Genomic DNA, 20,299 nt, shown 5'->3' on the forward strand with positions numbered 1-20,299 from the left:
AGAATAAGTCCAGGCCTAACGGGATTTCCGGCTTCCGGCGCAAGCGGAACCAGGGGCGTGGTGTGGAAGTTTTGTTGATCCGTTGCCAGGGCGCGAGCTTACCACGGACGTTTGGGTCCCGCCCCCCTTTCTTGTGGCGTGGCAACGCCAACCACTGACACAGCCTACCAAACCGCAGAGGAGGCGGTTACGCAGGACTCTGCGGCTTTTGGGATCCGAGGAAGCAGGCAGGACCAGAGCCCAAGCTTACTGAGACAGAAGTCACAGCAGGGTTATGCCCTCCAGGGCAAGAGGAAGGTGGGAGCTTGGCAGTGGCTTTAGCCTCGCCGGCTGGAAGGCTCAAACAAGAACAGGGTCGGGAATTGGAAGGACCTCGAGGAGCGAGGGCTGTATGGGAAGGAGGGGCCAGTGGGATGATTCGGTGTTAGGTGAGCTCAGACCATGCTGATGGTGAAGTAGAGTTGGAAGTTCCACTAGGAATAAGGGTAGGAATGGGTTGGGATGGGAGGGGGAGGGAGTGTGAAGGGAGAGGAGGGTACTCTGGAGCGGCAGGCTATGGGCTAGGGAAAGCTACGGCCACAGGTACTGCCTCTGTCTCCCACCTCCCACCTGTTCTTCCAAGCAGAATTCAGAGACTGATGCTGTAACCCAAGAATAGTCTTGGACCCGAGCCACTTATTGGCTACTTGAACACAGATCCAACCTGGGAGCTTCAAAATTGACACTCCTTGCTAAGAAAAATATTTTATGTGAACTCCCTGGAGTCAGGGTTCCTGAGCCAGTGCTCTCCATCTCTATTCTCTTCCTTTCCCCCCATTTTATCTATCTCTCTTCATGCTTCATCCCCATCCCATTTCCTCCTCTCCATCCTCCTCTGCCCCCTCCCTCGCTTTCCTTCTTTCCCTTCTCTTGCTCTCTGTCCTCCATTCCTATTAGTAATAGGTTGCCCTTCTTCCCCTTTCCTTTTCTCCCTCCCCCTCCATTCCCCATATTTTCTATCCTTCTTCATACTTTCATCCCCCTATCACCTTATACTTGCTCATTACCAGATCATGGCTGGGACAACGAAGTGGCTCAGTGGGTTAAGCATGTGACTTTTGATTTTGGCTGGAGTCATGATCTCACAGTTGGTGGGATCGAGCCTGGCATGTGGAGCCTACTTGGGATTCTCTCTCTCTCCCTCTCTCTCTCTCCCTCCCCCACTCACACTCTCTCTCTCTCAAAAAACAAAACAAAACAAAAAAACAAAAACAAAAACACAAGGTCATGGCCTTAGCAGTCCAAGAAGCTTAAAATATCTACCAAATCTTCCCGTTTAATGACCTTACATTGTGGTGACAGATGGAATGAATAGGCGGGGGTTGGTGCTTAGGCTTAGACATGGAAAAGGTCTGGTTGTTGCCATAGCCATTCCTGAAACCATTTTAAAAATGATGTCTGGAGGCTGGGAAGAGTCTAAAAGTTCTAGGACAAGTCCAGGAAAGTGAGAAAGCTTGGTTTATGGAATCTAGTAGAGTAATCGTAAATGAATTCAACTGGGAGAAACAATCACAATCAGGCTGAGGGGACAGAATGACCAAAGGACAGCAATCTCATATAATTGACAGGAACTAATGTTCCATTTTAAAAAGATGAGATGGAACTTGGAAAAAAATCTAATTGGATCCCTACCTCTCACACCATATATAAAGTGCAATTCCAAATGGATTAAAAACTTAAATGAGAAAGGCAAAATTCTAGACATTTTAGAACATATAACAGGATATCTTTATGACCTCAGGGGATTTCTTGAATGATGAAAACTTCTAAGTTTAAAGGAAAAGATTTGTGAATTGGACTACATTTAAATTCATCCAAATTACAACATAAAGAAAATGAAAAAGTGGGTAAGTGCACACAGAAAGCTTCTGGGGTATTGATTATGTTTTATTTTCTGGCTTCTGCAGGGGATCCACAGGTATTCATTTTGTTGTTGTGCTTCATAACTTACATGTATGTTAACCAGATTCCTTTGTATGTATCAATTGTTACCATAAAATAATAGTAAAGTGAGGGAGCACCTGGCTGACTCTGTTAGCAGAGCATGTGACTCTTGATCTCTGGGTCATGAGTTCAGGCCACACATTGGGCATAGAGCTTTTTAAAAAATAAATATTATTAGTTTTTTAATGTTTATTTATTTTTGAGAGAGAGCGTGAGCAGGGGAGGGCAGAGAGAGAGGAGGACACAGAATCCAAAGCAGGCTCCAGGCTGTCCTGAGCTGTCTGCACAGAGCCTGACATGGGGCTCTAATTCACAAACTGTGAGATCATGACCTGAGCCAAAGTCAGACACTTAACCAACTAAGCCATCCAGCTGCCCCTAAAAATAAATATTATTTTAAAAAATCTGGGGCGCCTGGGTGGCTCAATCAGTTGAACATCCAACTTTTGATTTTAGCTCAGATCATGATCCCAGGGGTGTGGGTTTGAGCCCCACGTTGGGATCTGCACTGAGTGTGGAGCCTGCTTAAGATTCTCTGTCTCTCTCTCTCCCTCTGCCCCTCCCTCCTGCTTGTGCTCTCTCTCTCTCTCTCTAAAATGGAAAAAATAAAATAATAAAAAATAATAAAGTGAAAAAACAAGCCACAGATTGGAGGTGTTTGTCACATTTAGGCTAATAAATGATTAGTGTGTAGAATACATAACTCCTAAAATTAATAAGAAAAGGACAAGCAACTTGATTTTTTTTAAATGAACAAAAGTGAGCACTTCACAGAGGAGTATTCAAAAATGGCCAAAATACATGAAAAGATGTGCAACCTCATTAGCAATAATGATAATATCAATAAAAATTGATAATTATAATTTTATGTTAACAAATTGGCAAAAATTAAAAAGTCTGCAATACCAAGTATTCCTGAGGATGTGGGGTGACTAGAGTTTTTATACACTATAGTGAAAGTGTAAATTGGTACAGTCTCCTTGGAAAACAACTTGTAAAGTTAAATACATTTATGCCCTATGATCAGCCCTTGCACTCTGAGGTATATGCTAGAGAAATTTTTCCACCTGTATATAGGTTTCTTTTAATCTACAGATTCCTCCTTTTTTTTCTCTTGCAATTAAAAATAAATAAACTGGGTTGTTTGTGCTGCAGAGTCCTAGTCTCTCCTAAACTCACTTCAGTCAGGTCTTCATCCCCACAACCCCACCAAAAATGTTTTTGTTAAGGTCATCAACAATCCTCGTGTTATTAAACCGGTCAGTTCTCAGTCCTCATCTTAACATAACATCAGTTGCTCACTCCTTCCTGAAGTCTTCTCAGATACCACACTTCTGGTTTTCCTCCCACCTCACCAGACACTCCTCCTCAGCCTCAAGTGCTGACTCCTCCACTCCCCATCTCCCCTGGGGCATCTAAACTTACTGCCCTAGAGTAAGATCTCTTATAGCCTCATAGCTTTAAATTCCTGGGGTGCCTGGGTGGCTCAGCTCAGGTCATGATCTCCCAGTTCATGCGTTTGTGAGTTCAAGCCCCACATTGGGCTCTCTGCTGTCAGCATAAAGCCCACTTTGGATTCTCTGTCCCCCTCTCTATGCCCCTCCCTGTTCACTCTCTCTCTCTCTCAAAAGTAAATAAACATGAAATTCCTTTGTATTAGGATACCCTAACTTTTGCTGAGGTTACAAACAACCCCAAAATCTCAGCAGCTTAAAATAACAAGGATTTCTCACTCATGCATCTTGTCTGATTTGAGTTGGCTACATCTCTGCTCTATGTCATCATTCCAGGACCAATGCTGAAGGAGCAGCTCTTACCCGGGACATTGCCAGACTCCTAGCAGAGACTGAAGAGGAAAACGTGGCAATCACATAATAGCTCTTAGTTCTATTTGGAAATAACACACGCCAATTCTCCCATTGCAAAGGGCAAAGCCAATCACATGGCTAACCTTGAGGGCAATGAGATGTATAAGCCTTCTATAGGGAGAAGCACCAGATCTTTTGGAACAATAATGAAATCCACCATACCATCTGTACACTATCAATGGATATCTAATAGACTTCTCAAACTCAACACTTCCAAACATGATCTCTTGATCCTCCTCCCCATTCCACTGTTCTCCCACACAGACTATTCAGTTGATAACAACTCTATCCCTCTGATTGCCTTAGCTCAAATCCTTGAAATCATTCTTGATACTGCTCTCATACTGCACATCTAATCTATCAGAAGTCCTGTTGGCTCTGCCTTCAAAATCTATCCAGAATCTGGGGCGCCTGGGTGGCTCAGTTGAACATCTGACTTCGACTCAGGTCATGATCTCACAGCTTGTGAGTTCAAGCCCCACATCGGGCTTGCTGCTGTCAGCACAGAGTCCACTTGGGTCCTCTGTCCCCCTCTGTCTCTTCCCTTCCCCCACTCATATTCATTCTCTCTCTCTCTCTCTCAAAAATAAATAAAAACATTTTTAAAATACATGCATATATTCAGAATCTGACCACTTCTCACTATCCTTGCTGCTCCTGACCTGATGTGATTCACCATCATCTTTTGCCTGGATGGCTGCAATAGCCTTCTGTCTGGCCTCCCTGCTTCTAGCCTTGCCTCTGGTCCCCTTAGTCTGTTCACACAACATCCAGAAGTGAATCTTTAAAAAGCAGAGGCTGAACACATCATTCCCACTGCTCAAAATCCTCCAATGGCTGCCCATTTCTCTAAGAGTAAAAGCCACAGCGTTTAACAATGTTCTGCAAAGTCCTACAGGCTCTGCACACACCCCACATTATCTCTCTAATAGCATTTCCTACCTACGTCTCCTCCACCCACTTGCCTCCCTGCTGTTCCCCTGAATGTGTGCCTTTTGCATCCTCCTTAAGGGCTTTGCACTTGTTCCCTCTGCCTGAGTGCTCTTCTCCTAGATATCAACATAGGTGACTCCCTCACCTTCAAGTATTTGCTCAAATATTACCTGTTCAATTATGCCTCCCCTGGCTTCAACATTTAAAATTGTAACACTCCCCATTTCCTTGGCACTTCCAGTTCCCTTTATTCTGCTCTATATTTTTTCCCAGAGGACTTATCATCTTACAAACTATTTAATGTGCTGTTGATTGTCTGTGCCCCCCAAAAGCAACCTCCACAGACTCAGATTCTTGTCAGTTTTGTTCCTTGATGTCTCCCAAATGCTTACAGGAGTGTCTTGACAGTAGGCACTCCCCAAAGATTTGTTAAATGATAGAATGAACGTGAGTGAACACGGGAAGATGAAGAATGCACACTGCATGATACGTTATAAAGTTCTTAAATGAGAATATTTCAAAATATTGTCCAGGGAGTCGTATACACACACAGTATATTAATGCCCATTAGTAAGTGAATGTCAACATTTGCACAGTAGTTACCTCTTAGGGTAAGGATGAGGGAGAAGAGACATAAGATACTTCAATAGTATTGATCATGTTCTATTTCTTTTTTATTTTAATTTTTTAATGTTTATTTTTGAGAGAGACAGAGTGTGAGTGGGGAAGGGGCAGAGAGAGGGAGACACAGGATCTGAAACTGGCTCCAGGCTCTGAGCTGTCAGCACAGAGCCCAATGCGGGGCTCGAACTTGGGAACGGCGAGATCATGACCTAGGCTGAAGTTGGACACTTAACCGACTGAGCTACCCAGGTGCCCTAATCATGTTCTATTTCTTAAGTTGGGGTGTTGGTTCATGGGTCTCTTTTGTCATGCCTCCTAACTTGTAAATGGGTTATATATACATTCTCCTGTATGTGTCAAATATTTCAACCACAAAATTTAAAAAAAAAAAAAAAAAAAAAAAAAGACCAGAACTAGCTCTAGGAGGAGTTGAGGAATGGTATTCTAAACAAAGAAACACCATGTACAAAGGCCTTGAGGTGGGAATGGTTGTTGCGTTGGAGGACTTGATAGGAGGCCAGTGTGCCTGGAAGACTGTAAGTGAGGGAGGCTGTGACGTGGGATGAATTGGAGAGGTGTGCAGGAGCCGGATCTTGAAACTCGTGGTTAGGCATTTGGATCTGATGCTAAGTGCAGTGGGAAGCCATTGGATTGTAAGCAGGTGAGAGACATGATCAGATTCATGTTTGCAAAAGTGTATTTGGCTGTGGTTTTGGCCAGCTCACAATGCCAAAAGTGAGCTTCCCAAAATATGAAAGAACACAGGTGAATTTAAGCCTTCTAGCCTGTCACTTGACTAGAGAATAAGTAGCAAATAAAGAGGAAAAAGTGGTGCCATTTACTGAAATAGGGAAAACTGAATAGAGCATAATACAAATAGAGGAGACTTGTAAATGAGTTTGAGAATTGGAAAGGTGAGCAGGGGTCAGATCATGAAGACTTATAAATCTGGCAAAGAGGGTTACATTTTATCTTGTAAACACTGGGGAGCCATTTGCTTTAAAGCTGCTTTTAAAGTTGTTGTTTTTTAAGATCTTTTATTTTTAAGTGATCTCTACACCCAACATGAGGCTTGAACTTACAACCCTGAGATCAAGATTCACATGTTCCACTGACTGAGTCAGCCAGGCACTCTATTGCTTTTAAAGGTTTTTTTTTTTTTTTTTTTTTTTTACTTTCTATCATTTATTTTTTATAATTTACATCCAAGTTAGTTGGCACATGGTACAACAAAGATTTCAGGAGTAGATTCCTTAAGCCCCTTATCCATTTAGCCCATCCCCCCTCCCACAACCCCTCCGGCAACCCTATGTTCTCTATATTTAAGAGTCTCTTATGTTTTGTCCCCCTCCCTGTTTTTATGTTATTTTTGCTTCCCTTCCCTTATGTTCATGTTTTGTATCTTAAAGTCCTCATATGAGTGAAGTCATATGATATTTGTCTTTCTCTGACTAATTTCACTTAGTATAATACCCTCTAGCTCCATCCATGTAGTTGCAAATGGCAAGATTTCATTCTTTCTGATTGCTGAGTAATACTCCATTGTATATGTATACCACATCTCCTTTATTCATTCATCCATCGATGGACATTTGAGCTCTTTCCATACTTTGGATATTGTTGATAGTGCTGCTATAAACATTGGGGTGCATGTGTCCCTTCAAAACAGCATACCTGCATCCCTTAGATAAATACCTAGTAGTGCAATTGCTGGGTCGTAGGGTAGTTCTATTTTTAATTTTTTGAGGAACCTCCATATTGTTTTCCAGAGTGGCTGCACCAGTTTGCATTCCCACCAGCAGTGCATCCTCACCAACATCTGTTGTTGCCTGAGTTAATGTTAGCCTGTCTGACCGCCATGAGGTGGTATCTCAGTGTGATTTTGATTTGTGTTTCCCAGATGATGAGTGATGTTGAGCATTTTTTCATGTGTCGGTTAGCTATCTGGATGTCTTCTTTGGAGAAGTGTCTATTCATGTCTTTTGCCCATTTCTTCATTGGATTATTTGTGTTTTGGGTGTTGAGTTTGGTAAGTTCTCTATAAATTTTGGATACTAACCCTTTATCTGATATGTAGTTTGCAAATATCTTCTCCCATTCTTTCGGTTGCCTTTTCATTTTGCTGATTGTTTCCTTTGCTGTGCAGAAGCTTTTTAATTTGATGAGGTCCCAATAGTTCATTTTTGCTTTGGTTTCCCTTGGCTTTTAAAGGTTTTAAGCTGAGGTGCAATGGTCAGATTTGCTTTCAGAAAGGTCACTCTGGTAACTAGCGGAGACAGAGAAGTAGAGAGGGTAACACTGGAGCAAGGGAGACCACTGAGGCTCCTGGGAATATTGTCTGGCACCCAATTGTGAGGCATGAGTTAGGGTGGTGACAACAGAGATGTAGGACACATATATGAAGTATACCAGTAGGTAAAATCAGTAGGAATCAATAAGTGGTCAGACACTGTAGGGAGAAAGGAATGGGGGGTAGGGGTGTAGTCAAGGGTGATGGTTAGCACTGATTAGCCATTCCACCCCACCCTTGCTCCAGATGAATAAGATAAACCTGCCAGATCCGAAGGAGGTGGCAGCCATTGAGGCTAGAAAAAATCAAGAAAAACAGCGACAGAGCCGATTCGTCAATGTGCGGACCCGGGTCATGGGGGTGAGTGGGAAATGGGGACTTTCTTGGGACCAGGAGTAACATCACTCCTGCACCCGGAGCTGAACGTAGCAGTGTCTGTTACAGCCCTCCTTGATTTGAGCAGGCCATCGGGTTGGAAAGGAAGGAGAATGGAGAGAAGGCATCCCCTCCCAGGTGTGGGAAGGAAGAGGGCTGGGGGTACAGGGGAAGAGACTGGGGGAAGAGGAGCAGTGACAGCTGACTCTCCTCCAGTCAGCTCTGGGCTGAGTGGCCTGGTTCTCGAGAGACAGGCAACATGGAGCCAAAAGAAGTCTAAAGAATATTTGGTATTGTATATGCCTAAATGCTGTCTGGAAGGCCACGTAAGAAACTGTTAACTAGGCTGAGAGAGATGGGAGGGACTTACTCTTCACTAAACTATATTCCCTTTTGCACTATCTTGAAATGTTCTAAATGAATTATAATCAAAATAAAGAGAAAATATTGACAGTTTAAGAAAAAATAAATTGCTAAGTAGGTGGATAGATGGGGGGATGCAGCATGGTATTCTGGAAAAGACCTTATACCTATGCTCAAGGCCAGGTCTGCTGTTTACTAGATGCATGGCTTTAAATGAGTCGCCTATCTTCTCTGAGCTCCAGGCTCCTTGGTAAAATGAAGCTAAATAAAGGAAGTGTGAAAGTGAATATTAACATATGGTGATGGCTCTGGAAACCAGAGGTATAGTGCCTGACATAAGTAAGTAGTTGGCTGAGAGATGTGTGGTGTGATTGAGATCCAGTTGGCAAGCTTTTCCTCAGGGTCTGCTCTGTGCCAAGCGCTGGGTTGGGCAGAAGGGTACAAAACTGACTAAGGCCCGGTCTCCACCCTGAATGGGCTCACAGTCTGGTGGAGGAGATCATCAAGAGAGGCAAACTTCAATATAATGTGGACAATGGGTCCTAGATTCTATGGTAGTAAGGAATGCCTAAGGAATTAGGAAGGTGAAGCCTGGGCTGATCTTGAAGGATGAATAGGAGTTTGGGTAAAAAGAGGAAGAAAGAGTTCCAAGTGGAGGGAGCGGCTGGAGCAAAGGCTATTTGTTCAGAACAACCTAAGATGTACAGGGAAACATAAGCACAGAGCTCTTGAGGGTGGGGTGGGTGAAAAAGGTACTGAGATAAGGCTGGAGAAGGAGGCAGAAGCTAGACCACTGAGGGGCTTACAAGCCATGCTCAGATAATAGAATATTATCCAGTAGGTATTGGGAGTCTATTGGAGGATTCTGAAGCAGGTAAATTCTCAGCAGTTTGTGTTAGAGCATCCAAGGCCCGCTGCTGTTCCCCTACCCTGATCTACCTCTTTTCTTGGGATCAGGTGGATGTCAAAGCCCTCGACAGCCAGGTGGAAGAGCGAAAGCTTCGAGAGGCAACAGAGCAGAGCAAGGAGGCAGCTTATGGTAAAAACTCAAGGCAAAGGGCAAGCCAAGAAGGCTAGTATAAGGGCTTGAGTGGGCTGAGGTAGGGCCGTACTGCCTTGGGGTGGGGCCTGAGGCCTGGGGTGTGGTGGGACAAACCCGATGGGCCTTGGGAGCAGAGGCCATGCTGAGTGGGCTCTGTCTCTGCCTTGGGGCTTTTCCATGTTCCTTCCCACCACTCCCAGCTACTTACCAGAAGCAGTATGATATGGTAGCCCAGATGCTAGAGAAGGAAGAGGCAGAACGGACACGTCGGCTGGCCAAGAAAGTCCAGGAATTTCGAGAGCAAAAGCAGCAGGTCAAGAACAAGCAGGAAATTGACTTTTGGGATCCTAGCCGACAGTGGATGGAGTATCCAGCCTATCTCAGGGACAGCGAATCCTGCTATGGTCCATCCAGCCTGCAGTACTTTGCAAGGGAGGACCTGGAGAAGGCCACATGCCTGAAAATGCAGCAGGAGCAGTTCAGGCAAAGCCTGGAGAAGCAGCTGAAGGAGCGACAACAAGTCAGGGTTGATAAGAAGTATTCAGGTAGGCAGCCGGAGCCCTCCAGCTTTATTGTAGGGATACAATATATAACATATAACATACAAAATATGTGTTCATCAATGTTATCTTATTGGTAAGGTCAACAGCAGCAGTAGGCTATTAGTAGTTAAGTTTTGGGGGAGTCAAAAGTTATATGTGGATTTTTGACTGTGGGGGGCATTGGTGCACCTAAGCCCTGCATTGTTCAAGGGTCAACTCTATAATGTGGTTAAGATAGTTGCTAGGGAGAAAAATAAAGCACAAAAGGGGGATATGAGGACTTTGGGAGAGGGGTGCACAGTTGCAATTTTAAGTAAGGAAAACCTCACTGAGGTAATTTTGAATACAGATCCGAAGATGAGGAAGTGAGAAATGCAAACATCTGAGGGAAGAGCTGTCCAGGTAGAAGAAATAGTACAAAGGCCCCGAGGCAGGAGAGAGGGTGTCTGGAATGTTTGAAGAATGGCAGTGGGGCCAGAGTAGCTGAAGTAGACCCATTGAGGGGAAAAGTGATAGAAAACAAGTTCAGAGAGATGGAAGGGGCCAGATCCAGAGGGCCTTATGGGGCATGGTGGGGACTTTGGCTTTTACTGAGTGAGGTAGGAGCCATGGGAGGGTTTTGTGCATTGGAGTCACGTGATTTGTATTTTAGCCGTAAAATTTTGCCAGCCATTGTGGAGACTAGGTTAGAGGGAAAGACTAGAGGCAAGGAGATTAGCTAGAATGCTGTTGCAGCCAAGAGGAGGTGGCCAACAGGCAGCCATGTAGCTATATGATTCTGAGGTGGCATATAGCCAGCCAGCCTGGGGTGCAGGGAGAGATCTGGAGGTCCAAGGTGGGGAAAGCTGTGCAGATGAGCAGGATGCTAAGCCTGAATGGAGCCTGGGAAAGGGTAAGCAAATGGTACACTCTGTGAGGACAAAGGTCAGAGCTGTCTTATTAACCACTACAACCCCAGTGACTTACACACTACACTACCTGGTACATGGTAGATGCTCAGTAAATGTATCTTGAGTGAATGAAGGAGCCCATAACAAAGGGATCAGGGAGGTAGGGTAAAAGATACATCAAATAATAAAAAGAGCTAACCTGTATTGAGCACTTACCGTATACCACTCTAAGTTTGCTACCATATATTAACTCAGGTAATCCTGACGACCAGTCCATGAGGCAAGTCCTAGTATTATCCCCATTTTCAGTGGAGGAAACTGAAGAACAGAGATGTTAAATAACTTGCCCAAAGTCATACAGCTAATGGTGATGGACACAGGAAGTAAACTTGGGCAAGCTGGCTCCAGAGCCCAACCATGTCTTGACCATGACACCATGCTTGCCTTCTCTCAGTTGCCACGAGAAGTGGTCTCAGAGGTCAAGGGAGGAGTTTCAGAGAGGGAGTCATCAATAATGTCAAAGGCCCTGGAGAAATTCAGATAGGAACAGAAACCTGTCTACTGTATTTGGAAATTGGGAGTATTTGGTGATTTTTGTCAGAGCGCTGCAGTGGTGCCATGGGGCTCAGCTACCCTGTGGCAGCAGGCAAGTGTATGAGAAGGCAGAGCTAGGCAACAGGGACAGCAGAATACCAAGGGAGAGTCCACACAGTGTAATGGAAGGAGCATGGGCTGATTCCTCGAGAGACTTGGATTCAAATCCTGACCGACTGCTGTGCAACCTTGGGCATTTTGCTTCACCTCTGGACCTTAGTGTCCTCACCTGAAAAATGGTGCTGATCCTTTCCTCTCTGGGTTGTTGTGAAGAGTGAAATGAAACCATGTACCTCTATCCATCCTCCCCACTCCACCCTTGCCATCCTCCAGCATCTGAAGTCTGTGTCCCTGTGCCTCTTCAAAGCCAAGCCTTAAGCCTATGTTCTGGACCCCATTATCCCTGTGCCTCCCTCTACCTGCCCCCAGGCTGTGGTCTCTCAGATATCCCCTGCACTGTGTTTTCAACATTTCCCCTTTCACTGGTCCCTCCTGTGCCTGCTGTAAACATGCTTATGTCTAACCCATCTTAAAAAAAAAAAAAAACCCTCCCTCCACCCTGTGATTCCTCTAGATGCTGTGAGCTAGCTCTTGTTCTTTACAGCCGTACTTTTTGAAAAATCTGCTTCTGCTTGCTGTTTTTTCTTCCTTTCCAGTCACACCTCAACCCCAAGATCTCCTTTCTCCCCCACACAAATGCACTGACCCTGCTCTTGCTAAATCGCCAATGTGTTTGTGTTATTAAGTACAAGAGGTTCTGTTTAGTCTTTCCTCTTTGGACCTTTCTTGCTACACTTGACTCTAATCACATGCTTCTTGAGGCTCTTTTCCTTGGCTTCTGACCATTTCTTCAGTATCTGCCTTTTGTGGGCTCCTCTTCCTTTACTCCTTCCTTGTTGAGGCTTGGTCTCTGGCACACTGCTTTCCCTACCCTGCATACTTACCTCAGGTGCCCTCGGCCCTCATTCTGGTTTGAGCTACCATGTCACCACCTCTGTGCTGTGGACTCTCTACCTTCAGAATCAGATCTGCAGATGCCTGTTGACCACCTTCAACTTAGCTTCCTAAACAGAATTCCCTAGTCTGCTCTTCATTCTCTTTTATTTCCAGTGGTGGCCACACCATATGTCCAGTCATCCAAGCCAGGACCCTGGGAAGCATCCAAATCTTTCCCCTCCCTTACTCTCTCATGCAATCAATCGTGTACTGCTAATGTAGCCTCCTATATATTTGGCCTGGCTTGAGCCCTCCAAGATGGCTTCTCTACCTCTATTGTCTCCCACCAGCCTGACTATATTCTATACCAGCCTGGAAGGAGGTTTCTAAAATACACAGCTAACTGTGTCCCCGCCCCAACCCCTTGCTTAAAATCCTTCCATGTTCCCCACTACCTTCAGGGCAAGTTTTTGGCTCTTAGTCTGGCCCCTGCAAAGCTCTCTAGCCACTTGCATTTTATGCTCCAGCAAGAGCACACTATTTGTAGTTTAAGATAGAGAACATACTTTTTCTTGGTTTCCTTCATTCATTTGACAAATATTTATTGAGCACCTACTATGTACCAGGCTCTGATCTAGGTGCTGGGCATGGTAGTGAATAAAACAGACAAAATCTCTGCCCTCACAAAGGTTACTTCCTAGTGAGGAGAGAGATAGGCAATAAACAAAATAAGTTAAATGTAGAGTATATTGAATGGTGGCAAATGGTAGGGAGAAGAATAAATCGGGGAAGGGGGATAAATGTTGGGCACAGGAAGGTTGCAATTTTAGGTAGGAGAGACAGGGAAGGCCTCACTGAGGTGGCAATATTTGAGCAAAGACCTGGGGTGAGCAACAGAACATGAGCCAAGAGTAACATCTATTGCAAATCCCTGGGGCAGTAGTGCCTGGCATGTTCTAGAAACAGCAATGAGGCTGGTGTGACTGGACTAAAACACGGCCTGGAATGCCCTTTGCTCTTTCTTTCTATATGCAATGCACATTTCAAAGATCACCTCCTCCTGGAAGCCTTCCTCTCACCCACCACCCAAAGCTCTCATGATGCCCTGTATACATTTCTATCCTTGCCCTTATCAAAATGCGGTATGATGATCTATGTTTGATCCATCTCCCTGTATCTTTCAAGTAGGCACTTGAGAAATCCTTCGTTGCTGCTATTTTGGCTATCCCTAGCCCCAAAGAGTAACTCCTCCACATCCCTACAATTAGGACATTCCCCTCCCAAACATACATATACACATATCCACCGAGCTTGTTGAACAAATAGCTGAATGAGTGAACCAGCAATGGGGCAGACCAGTATAGTGCCCTGGCCATATTTATCTGTGTAGATCTGCTCGATGACCAGCTGCGCCTAGCCATGGATACACGGGCCACCCAGCTGGCCAAGCTGGAGGAGTCCTGTCGCGTGGCCATGATGACTGCCATGGCCAACGCCAACAAAGCCCAGGTACGGCCTGAGCCATTCAGTGTACTGGGCTCTCCTGAACCCCTTGAACAAAGTCCTGGAGAACCTTAGCCGTATCTTTGCCCACATAAACTTTCTTGAATCAACACCAGCCCTCTCATCTAGCTGAGGATGTCCCCTTTCACCTAAGGGTCCTCTTAGGGCAGAAGATGCTCTTCCCCACATCCAGACTCAGGATGACCTGAAAATGGAACACCACCCTCCCTTCCCCAGCCTCTCAGTCTAAAGGTTTCCAGAGAACACGGAAGTTCCCTGTCATCCCACCGCCGTCCCCCCCCCCGCCCATATTAGGTCAAAGGTCAGGCAGTATCTGTTCCTTTTCTCCCAGAGATAGAGGAGAGTAGGGTCATGTCTTCCCCTCCCCTGTGACTGAGGGTTCCCCGATGTTGGGTACCCAAATGCTCATATTTTGGGGCCCCACCAGGCAGCTGAGATGGCTCGGCAGCAGCGCCATGAGCAACGCCATGAACAGCAGGCTAACCTCAAGGAGATCCAGAAACAGGTCACAAGTAACCTACTGACTGAGAACCCCCAGACTACCCAAAACCCTGTGGCTCCCCACCGGGTCCCACCCCATTGTTGGAAGGGCATGACTCCAGAGCAGCGTGCTGCCATCAAGAAAGCCCAAAAGGTGCAACACCATGAAAAGGAGGCACAGCGCCGGGCTGAACGAGCATTGGATGCCAAAAGGGAAAGTCAGACCTTGAGCTTGGCCCAGGCAGCACTGCAGCTAGAAGAGCAAGAGAGGGAACTCTGTGCTGTATTTCAAAGGGGGCTGGGCTCCTTCAATCAGCAGCTGGCTACGGAGCAAAAAGCTCAGTGAGTTCTAGGGGGTGGCAACATGAATGCCAAGGGAGGGATGAGAAGGGTCAGGGAGAGAGGGAAGCTCATCAGCTGAGGCCTCTGCACTTCCTTCACAGGCAGAATTATCTGAATTCGATAATCTACACCAATCAACCTACAGCCCAATATCACCTGCAGTTCAATACCAGCAGCCGCTGAGCTCAGGATGGTCATCTCTTCTCCCTCATCAAGCTCACAAAAGCTTGGAGTCAGAGATGAAAATGCTGAAGGCCTCCTCCACCAATCCATCCCCCCAATATCCCTACCTTTGACCCTAGTTAATAAAGTTATTCACTAAAATCAAGGCCATGTGTTGTAACAGGACACAAAAGGTATGAGGTACTGCCTTTCCCACCCACCCCTGGGCTTGAAGGATCTGACCCTGTCACTAATTCACCTTTCTTCCCCATGCCAGTTTACCCAGCACACAGCGTTACCCACTCCCTGTGAGAAACAGAGGCTTTATTAGGCACAGAGTGTGACTGCTGGGCAGTTACAAGATGGCTACTGGACTTCCTCTCAAGCTGCAGTACAGTACTCCAGGGGAAGGAGGGGCAGAAGAACAGGTGTTTTCTGTGCTCTCTCCTTTCAAGGCTGCATGCGGATGGCCCCATCTAGCCGGATGACCTCTCCGTTGATGAATGGGTTTTCGATGATGGCTTGTACCAGATGAGCATACTCAGCAGGGTCACCCAGGCGGCTGGGGAAGGGCACCTGGCTGGCCAAGAAGTTGCGCACTTTTTCTGGGAGGCTGGTCAGCAGTGGGGTACCAAATAGGCCTAGACAAGACAGTAAGAGTCAGAGTCCTACCCTTCCTTTTTTTTTTCAATGTTTATTTATTTGAGAGAGAGACAGAGAGCACATGCTCAAGTTGGGGAGGGGGAAAGAGAGAAGAAGAAGAGAGAGAGAGAATCCCAAGCAGGTTCTGTGCTGTCAGCACAGAGTCTAATGCGGGGCTCGATTTCACCAACCTGAGCCAAAATCAAAAGTCGAATGCTTAACCAACTGAGTACCCAGGTGCCTTTGCCCTTCCTTTCATATTTACTCATTCCCTCCTCACCTTAGCCCCAACTATGTACTTATGATGACCAGAAATGGAAGACTATTGCTGCTTAGCTGGTAGACACCTTCCCCTCTCAATTGCCCATGAATCCTACCCAATCCCAGGTGTGGCAGGGAGGGAATATATCTACCTGGAGCAATGGTCATCACTCGGATGCCCATGGGAGCCAGATCCCGAGCAATGGGCAGTGTCATGCCCACTATGCCCCCCTTGGAAGCAGAGTATGCAGCTTGTCCAACCTGGAGAAGGAGTAGAGGTCAGAGGTGGAAGAGCCCTAACAAGTCACCAAGGACACACAAGCCTTGTCCCTGCCCACACACCTGGCCCTCAAAGGCAGCCACGCTGGCAGTGTTGATGATGACCCCGCGTTGGCCTCCCTGATCTGGTTCATTCTGGCCCATCTCACCAGCCACCAGGCGGATCACATTGAAGGTGCCCATGAGATTCACCTGGAAGACCAGTAGAAACATGGTGTAGGACCTTTTGTCCCCTAAAAGCTATGGGGGCACCCACAGTCAAATATCTCTTACTTGTACCCCTGGAGAACCTCCAAGGCCTTACATTAAGAACTCGCTGGAAGTCCTCCAAAGTATGGGCCTGATTCTTCTTTAAGTTGTATGTCTTCATAGCCACTGCAATGCCTGCACAGTTGACTGCCACATCCACACGGCCAAACTTTTCTCTTGCTAGAGTCAGGGCTGCCTGCACGTCCTTCTCTGAGGTCACCTTCAAAGGGAGAAGTGGAGAAAAGTATACATCTCCCAGCACATACACTCACCACTAAACCTGGAGGAGGAGGGAGCAGGTCCAGTCTTTGAGTGACAACAGGATTCTGTAATCAAGGGAGAGGCCAAAAGAAAACTCAAGAGTGGGGCAAAGGTGAAAATGTTAGGTAGTATAGAGCAGTGTTCAAAACATTTTTCAAATCTATACCCTCTTTTGATAAATTCACATACCCCTGGAGATTTCGGTGGATCAGAGCAGCTTTGAGAATTAGTGATATGAAGATAACTAGCTTCACTTTCTGTAGTTTCACTAAAAGTTTTTCAACTTTGTAAATATAAAACTACAGAGCACAATATGCATTTTCAAACTGTACATACCAACTCCAGGAGATTCTGATATGTCCAATCTCCATCCCCACTGCCGTGGATCCGGGCTTTGTACATTCCTTATTGCAAATGCTCCCACAGTGCTTGACAGAGAGCTTAGGCCAAAAGGGGCAAGGAGATGGGTCCACTGTCCACATGGATAGCACCCTTATGGAAGGGGACCCCACCAGTTCCCAGGCCTATTTCAGTGACCTCATGTACACACTTACGTCAGCTGGGGCAAAGACGCAACTCTTCCCTAACTTCTTGGCTTGGACCTCCCCATCGGAGTTAGGCAGGTCCAGAAGCACAGCAGTGGCCCCTTGCCCCACCAGTCGCTCTGCCGTGGCCAGACCCAGACCAGAGGCTCCTCCGGTTATTAGAGCAACTAGGCCCTGTGAAGGATATGGTCAAATGGCTATGCTGTGCAGACCACCCCCACTCCTGCAAGGGAGACTCCTGGTCACGCCTGCGGTGTAACCCAGGTGTGTTTCCTCTCCTTACTGATGGGACCTTTTGGTGGTGTCTCATCCCCAGACAGCCCACACACATGCAGCGGAGAGTTGACCTTCACCTCCCAAGCCCAACTGCCGCATTACCAGGCCTAGATAAGGGTGACCCTTTCTCCCAGCACCGATCTCTACCCCCTAGTTCCACGACCGCGCGGTCCCAGCTGGCGCAGCGGGACAGCCAGCAGGAGCGAACGCACCACTACCTTCACAGTCCGACATGCCGCAGCCATCTTGCCCTGGCCTCTCCACGAGCCTGGCCATGAGGCAGACCCTGATTGGCCGAGGCGGAGGGATGGGGCGGGGCCGGCGAAGGGACGGGCCAATGCGCAAGACTCCGGGGCGTGGTGTCGGCTGTTTTTGTCCCTGCGCACAGCGCGAAGCCAAGGCCAGGTGCCTCCGGAGTTTTTTCACCTAGGTAAAGAACCCAATAGCAGCAGCACAATGCCATCACACCTGCCGCACTACTTACTCCCTAGCTAGTCTTTGAGCAGGCGGCCAGCTCCGCGGGGAGTGGGCGGACAGGAGATTGAGAGTATTCCTTACTCAGAAAAAGCCTTCATTCAAGCATACACATATGAGAGTTTCTCATATGCCAGGCTCTGTGCGGGTCACTGGGGATACCCAAAGGAATATTAAAAGGTTCATGCCTTCCAGAAGGACACAGTTCAGTTCGGGAAAGATAATTACAGTACAGACACAGACAAAGGGACAGAGAACAAAGTTCTGAGACATAAACATGGATATGCAAAGATGTAGATTCTGAGAGCCACCAGAGAGAAATATGTTAAGAGACTGAGAAGAACAGAGATGCCAGATTGGATCACAAAGATATGGATGTAAAGAGCCACTAAGAGAGGGAAGTCAAACTCACTTTTCGTAGATGACATGATACTCTACATGGAAAACCTGAAAGACTCCACCAAAAAACTGCTAGAACTGATACACGAATTCAGCAAAGTCGCAGGATATAAAAATCAATGTACAGAAATCGAGTGTATTTGTATACAATAATAATGAAGTATTAGAAAGAGATATCAAGGAATCAATCCCATTTACAACTGCACCAGAACCCATAAGATACCTAAAAATAAACCTAACCAAAGAGGTAAAAGATCTGTATGCTGAAAACTATAGAAAACTTACGAAAGAAATCGAAGAAGACACAATGAAATGGAAAAACATTCCATGCTCATGGATCGGAAGAACAAATATTGTTAAAATGTTGATATTACCCAAAGCATTCAATGCACAATGCACATTCAATGCACATTCAATGCAATCCCTATCAAAATAACACCAGCATTCTTCACAGAGCTAGAACAAACAATCCTAAAATTTGTATGGAACCATAAGAGATCCCAAATAGCCCAAGTAATGTTGAAAAAAGAAAACCAAAGCTGGAGGCATCCCAATTCTGGACTTTAAGATTACAAAGCTGTAATCATCAAGACAGTATGGTATTGGCACAAAAAACAGACACATAGATTAATGGAATAGAACAGAGAATCCATAAATGGACCCACAGATATATGGCCAACTAATCTTCAACAAAGCAGGAAAGAATATCTAATGGAAAAAAGACAGTCTCTTTGGCAAATGATGCTGGGAAAACTGGACAGCGAAATGCAGAAGAATGAAACTGGACCACTTTCTTACACCATACACAAAAACAAATTCAAAGTGGTTGAAAGACCCAAACGTGAGACAGGAAACCATCAAAATCCTACAGGAGAAAACAGGCAGAAATCTCTTCGACCTTGGCCACAGCAACTTCTTATTAGACATGTCTCCAGAGGCAAGGGAAATAAAAGCAAAATGAACTACTGGGACCTCATCAAGATAAAAAGCTTCTGCACAGCAAAGGAAACAATCAACAAAACTAAAGGCAACTGACAGAATGAGAGAAGATATTTTTAAATGACATATCTGATAAAGGGTTAATATCCAAAATCTATAAAGAACTTACCAAATTCAACACCCTACCAACAAATAATCTGGTAAAGAAATGGGCAGAAGACATGAATAGACACTTCTACAAAGACATCCAAATAACTTACAGACACATGAAAAGATGCTCAACTGTTGGAGAACAAGAAGCCAGAGGCACCATAAGAATGTCCTGAAGGAAAGGGACAGAGCAGCAAGGAACTGAAAGCAGTTTCATTCCCAGGACAGAAAGCCACCGGGACTGCACGTTCTCTCCAGAAGGACATCATACAGGCACCAGGCCTAGGGATAAGAATGTTTTGTCTGGCGCCAGATGTACTCATGACCCAGTATGCAATACACTGCAGGTGCATGACCTGTCAAGATGCCAAATACTATGTTGTATGTGCTTGCACATACAATTTGCAAAAATAAAAGAGGCTTGAGCCAAGTGAGCGATTCTTTGGCTCCTGGAGAGTCTTAGCCCCCTGCTTTGTAATTCTCTCATCACCGCACCTTTAGGCCCTGTCTCTCTACACTCAGCATCATTCATCATCAGGGGAATACAAATCAAAACTACAAAATCACACCTGTCAGAATGGCAGAAATTAACAATTCAAGAAACAATAGGTGTTGGTGAGGATACAGAGAAAGGGGAACACTTTTGCCCTGTTGATGGGAATGCAAAATGGTGCAACCACTCTGGAAAACAGTATGGAGGTTCCTCAAAAAATTAAATATAGAACCACCCTATGACTCAAGAACTGCACTACTCAGTATTTATCCAAAGGATACAAAAGTGCTGATTCAAAGGAGCCCATGCACCCCAATGTTTATAGCAGCACTATCAATAATAGCCAAGTCATGGAAGGAGTCCAAATGTCCATCAACTGATGA

At 45.8% G+C, this 20,299-nt stretch overlaps 2 protein-coding genes across 6 annotated transcripts; one reads left to right on the top strand and one right to left on the bottom strand.

Moving 5' to 3' along the window:
* Positions 1-103: 103 nt before the first annotated feature.
* On the top strand, positions 104-15,108 carry RIBC1 (RIB43A domain with coiled-coils 1). Of its 4 annotated transcripts, XM_042974348.1 has the most exons (8): positions 104-297; positions 1,781-1,886; positions 7,945-8,058; positions 9,394-9,475; positions 9,679-10,023; positions 13,831-13,949; positions 14,392-14,786; positions 14,888-15,108. In XM_042974348.1, exons 2-8 carry the CDS (start codon positions 1,875-1,877, stop codon positions 14,967-14,969), a joined length of 1,149 nt encoding a protein of 382 aa, XP_042830282.1. In that variant the 5' UTR covers positions 104-297; positions 1,781-1,874; the 3' UTR covers positions 14,970-15,108. The 4 variants fall into 4 exon arrangements, with proteins under 4 accessions (XP_042830282.1, XP_042830284.1, XP_007090982.1 ...); XM_042974350.1 differs by lacking the exon at positions 7,945-8,058; XM_007090920.3 differs by lacking the exon at positions 1,781-1,886.
* Positions 15,109-15,251: 143 nt separating this feature from the next.
* HSD17B10 (hydroxysteroid 17-beta dehydrogenase 10) lies at positions 15,252-17,738 on the bottom strand. Of its 2 annotated transcripts, XM_007090921.3 has the most exons (6): positions 17,680-17,738; positions 17,195-17,359; positions 16,435-16,599; positions 16,194-16,322; positions 16,004-16,112; positions 15,252-15,589 (listed from the first exon to the last, which is right to left on the bottom strand). In XM_007090921.3, exons 1-6 carry the CDS (start codon positions 17,704-17,706, stop codon positions 15,399-15,401), a joined length of 786 nt encoding a protein of 261 aa, XP_007090983.1. In that variant the 5' UTR covers positions 17,707-17,738; the 3' UTR covers positions 15,252-15,398. The 2 variants fall into 2 exon arrangements, with proteins under 2 accessions (XP_007090983.1, XP_042830257.1); XM_042974323.1 differs by lacking the exon at positions 17,195-17,359 and having other exon boundaries at positions 17,680-17,736.
* Between the last annotated feature and the right edge of the window lie 2,561 nt (positions 17,739-20,299).

The sequence above is a fragment of the Panthera tigris genome, chromosome X (genome assembly GCF_018350195.1).
Source record: "Panthera tigris isolate Pti1 chromosome X, P.tigris_Pti1_mat1.1, whole genome shotgun sequence".
Lineage (NCBI taxonomy): Eukaryota > Metazoa > Chordata > Mammalia > Carnivora > Felidae > Panthera > Panthera tigris.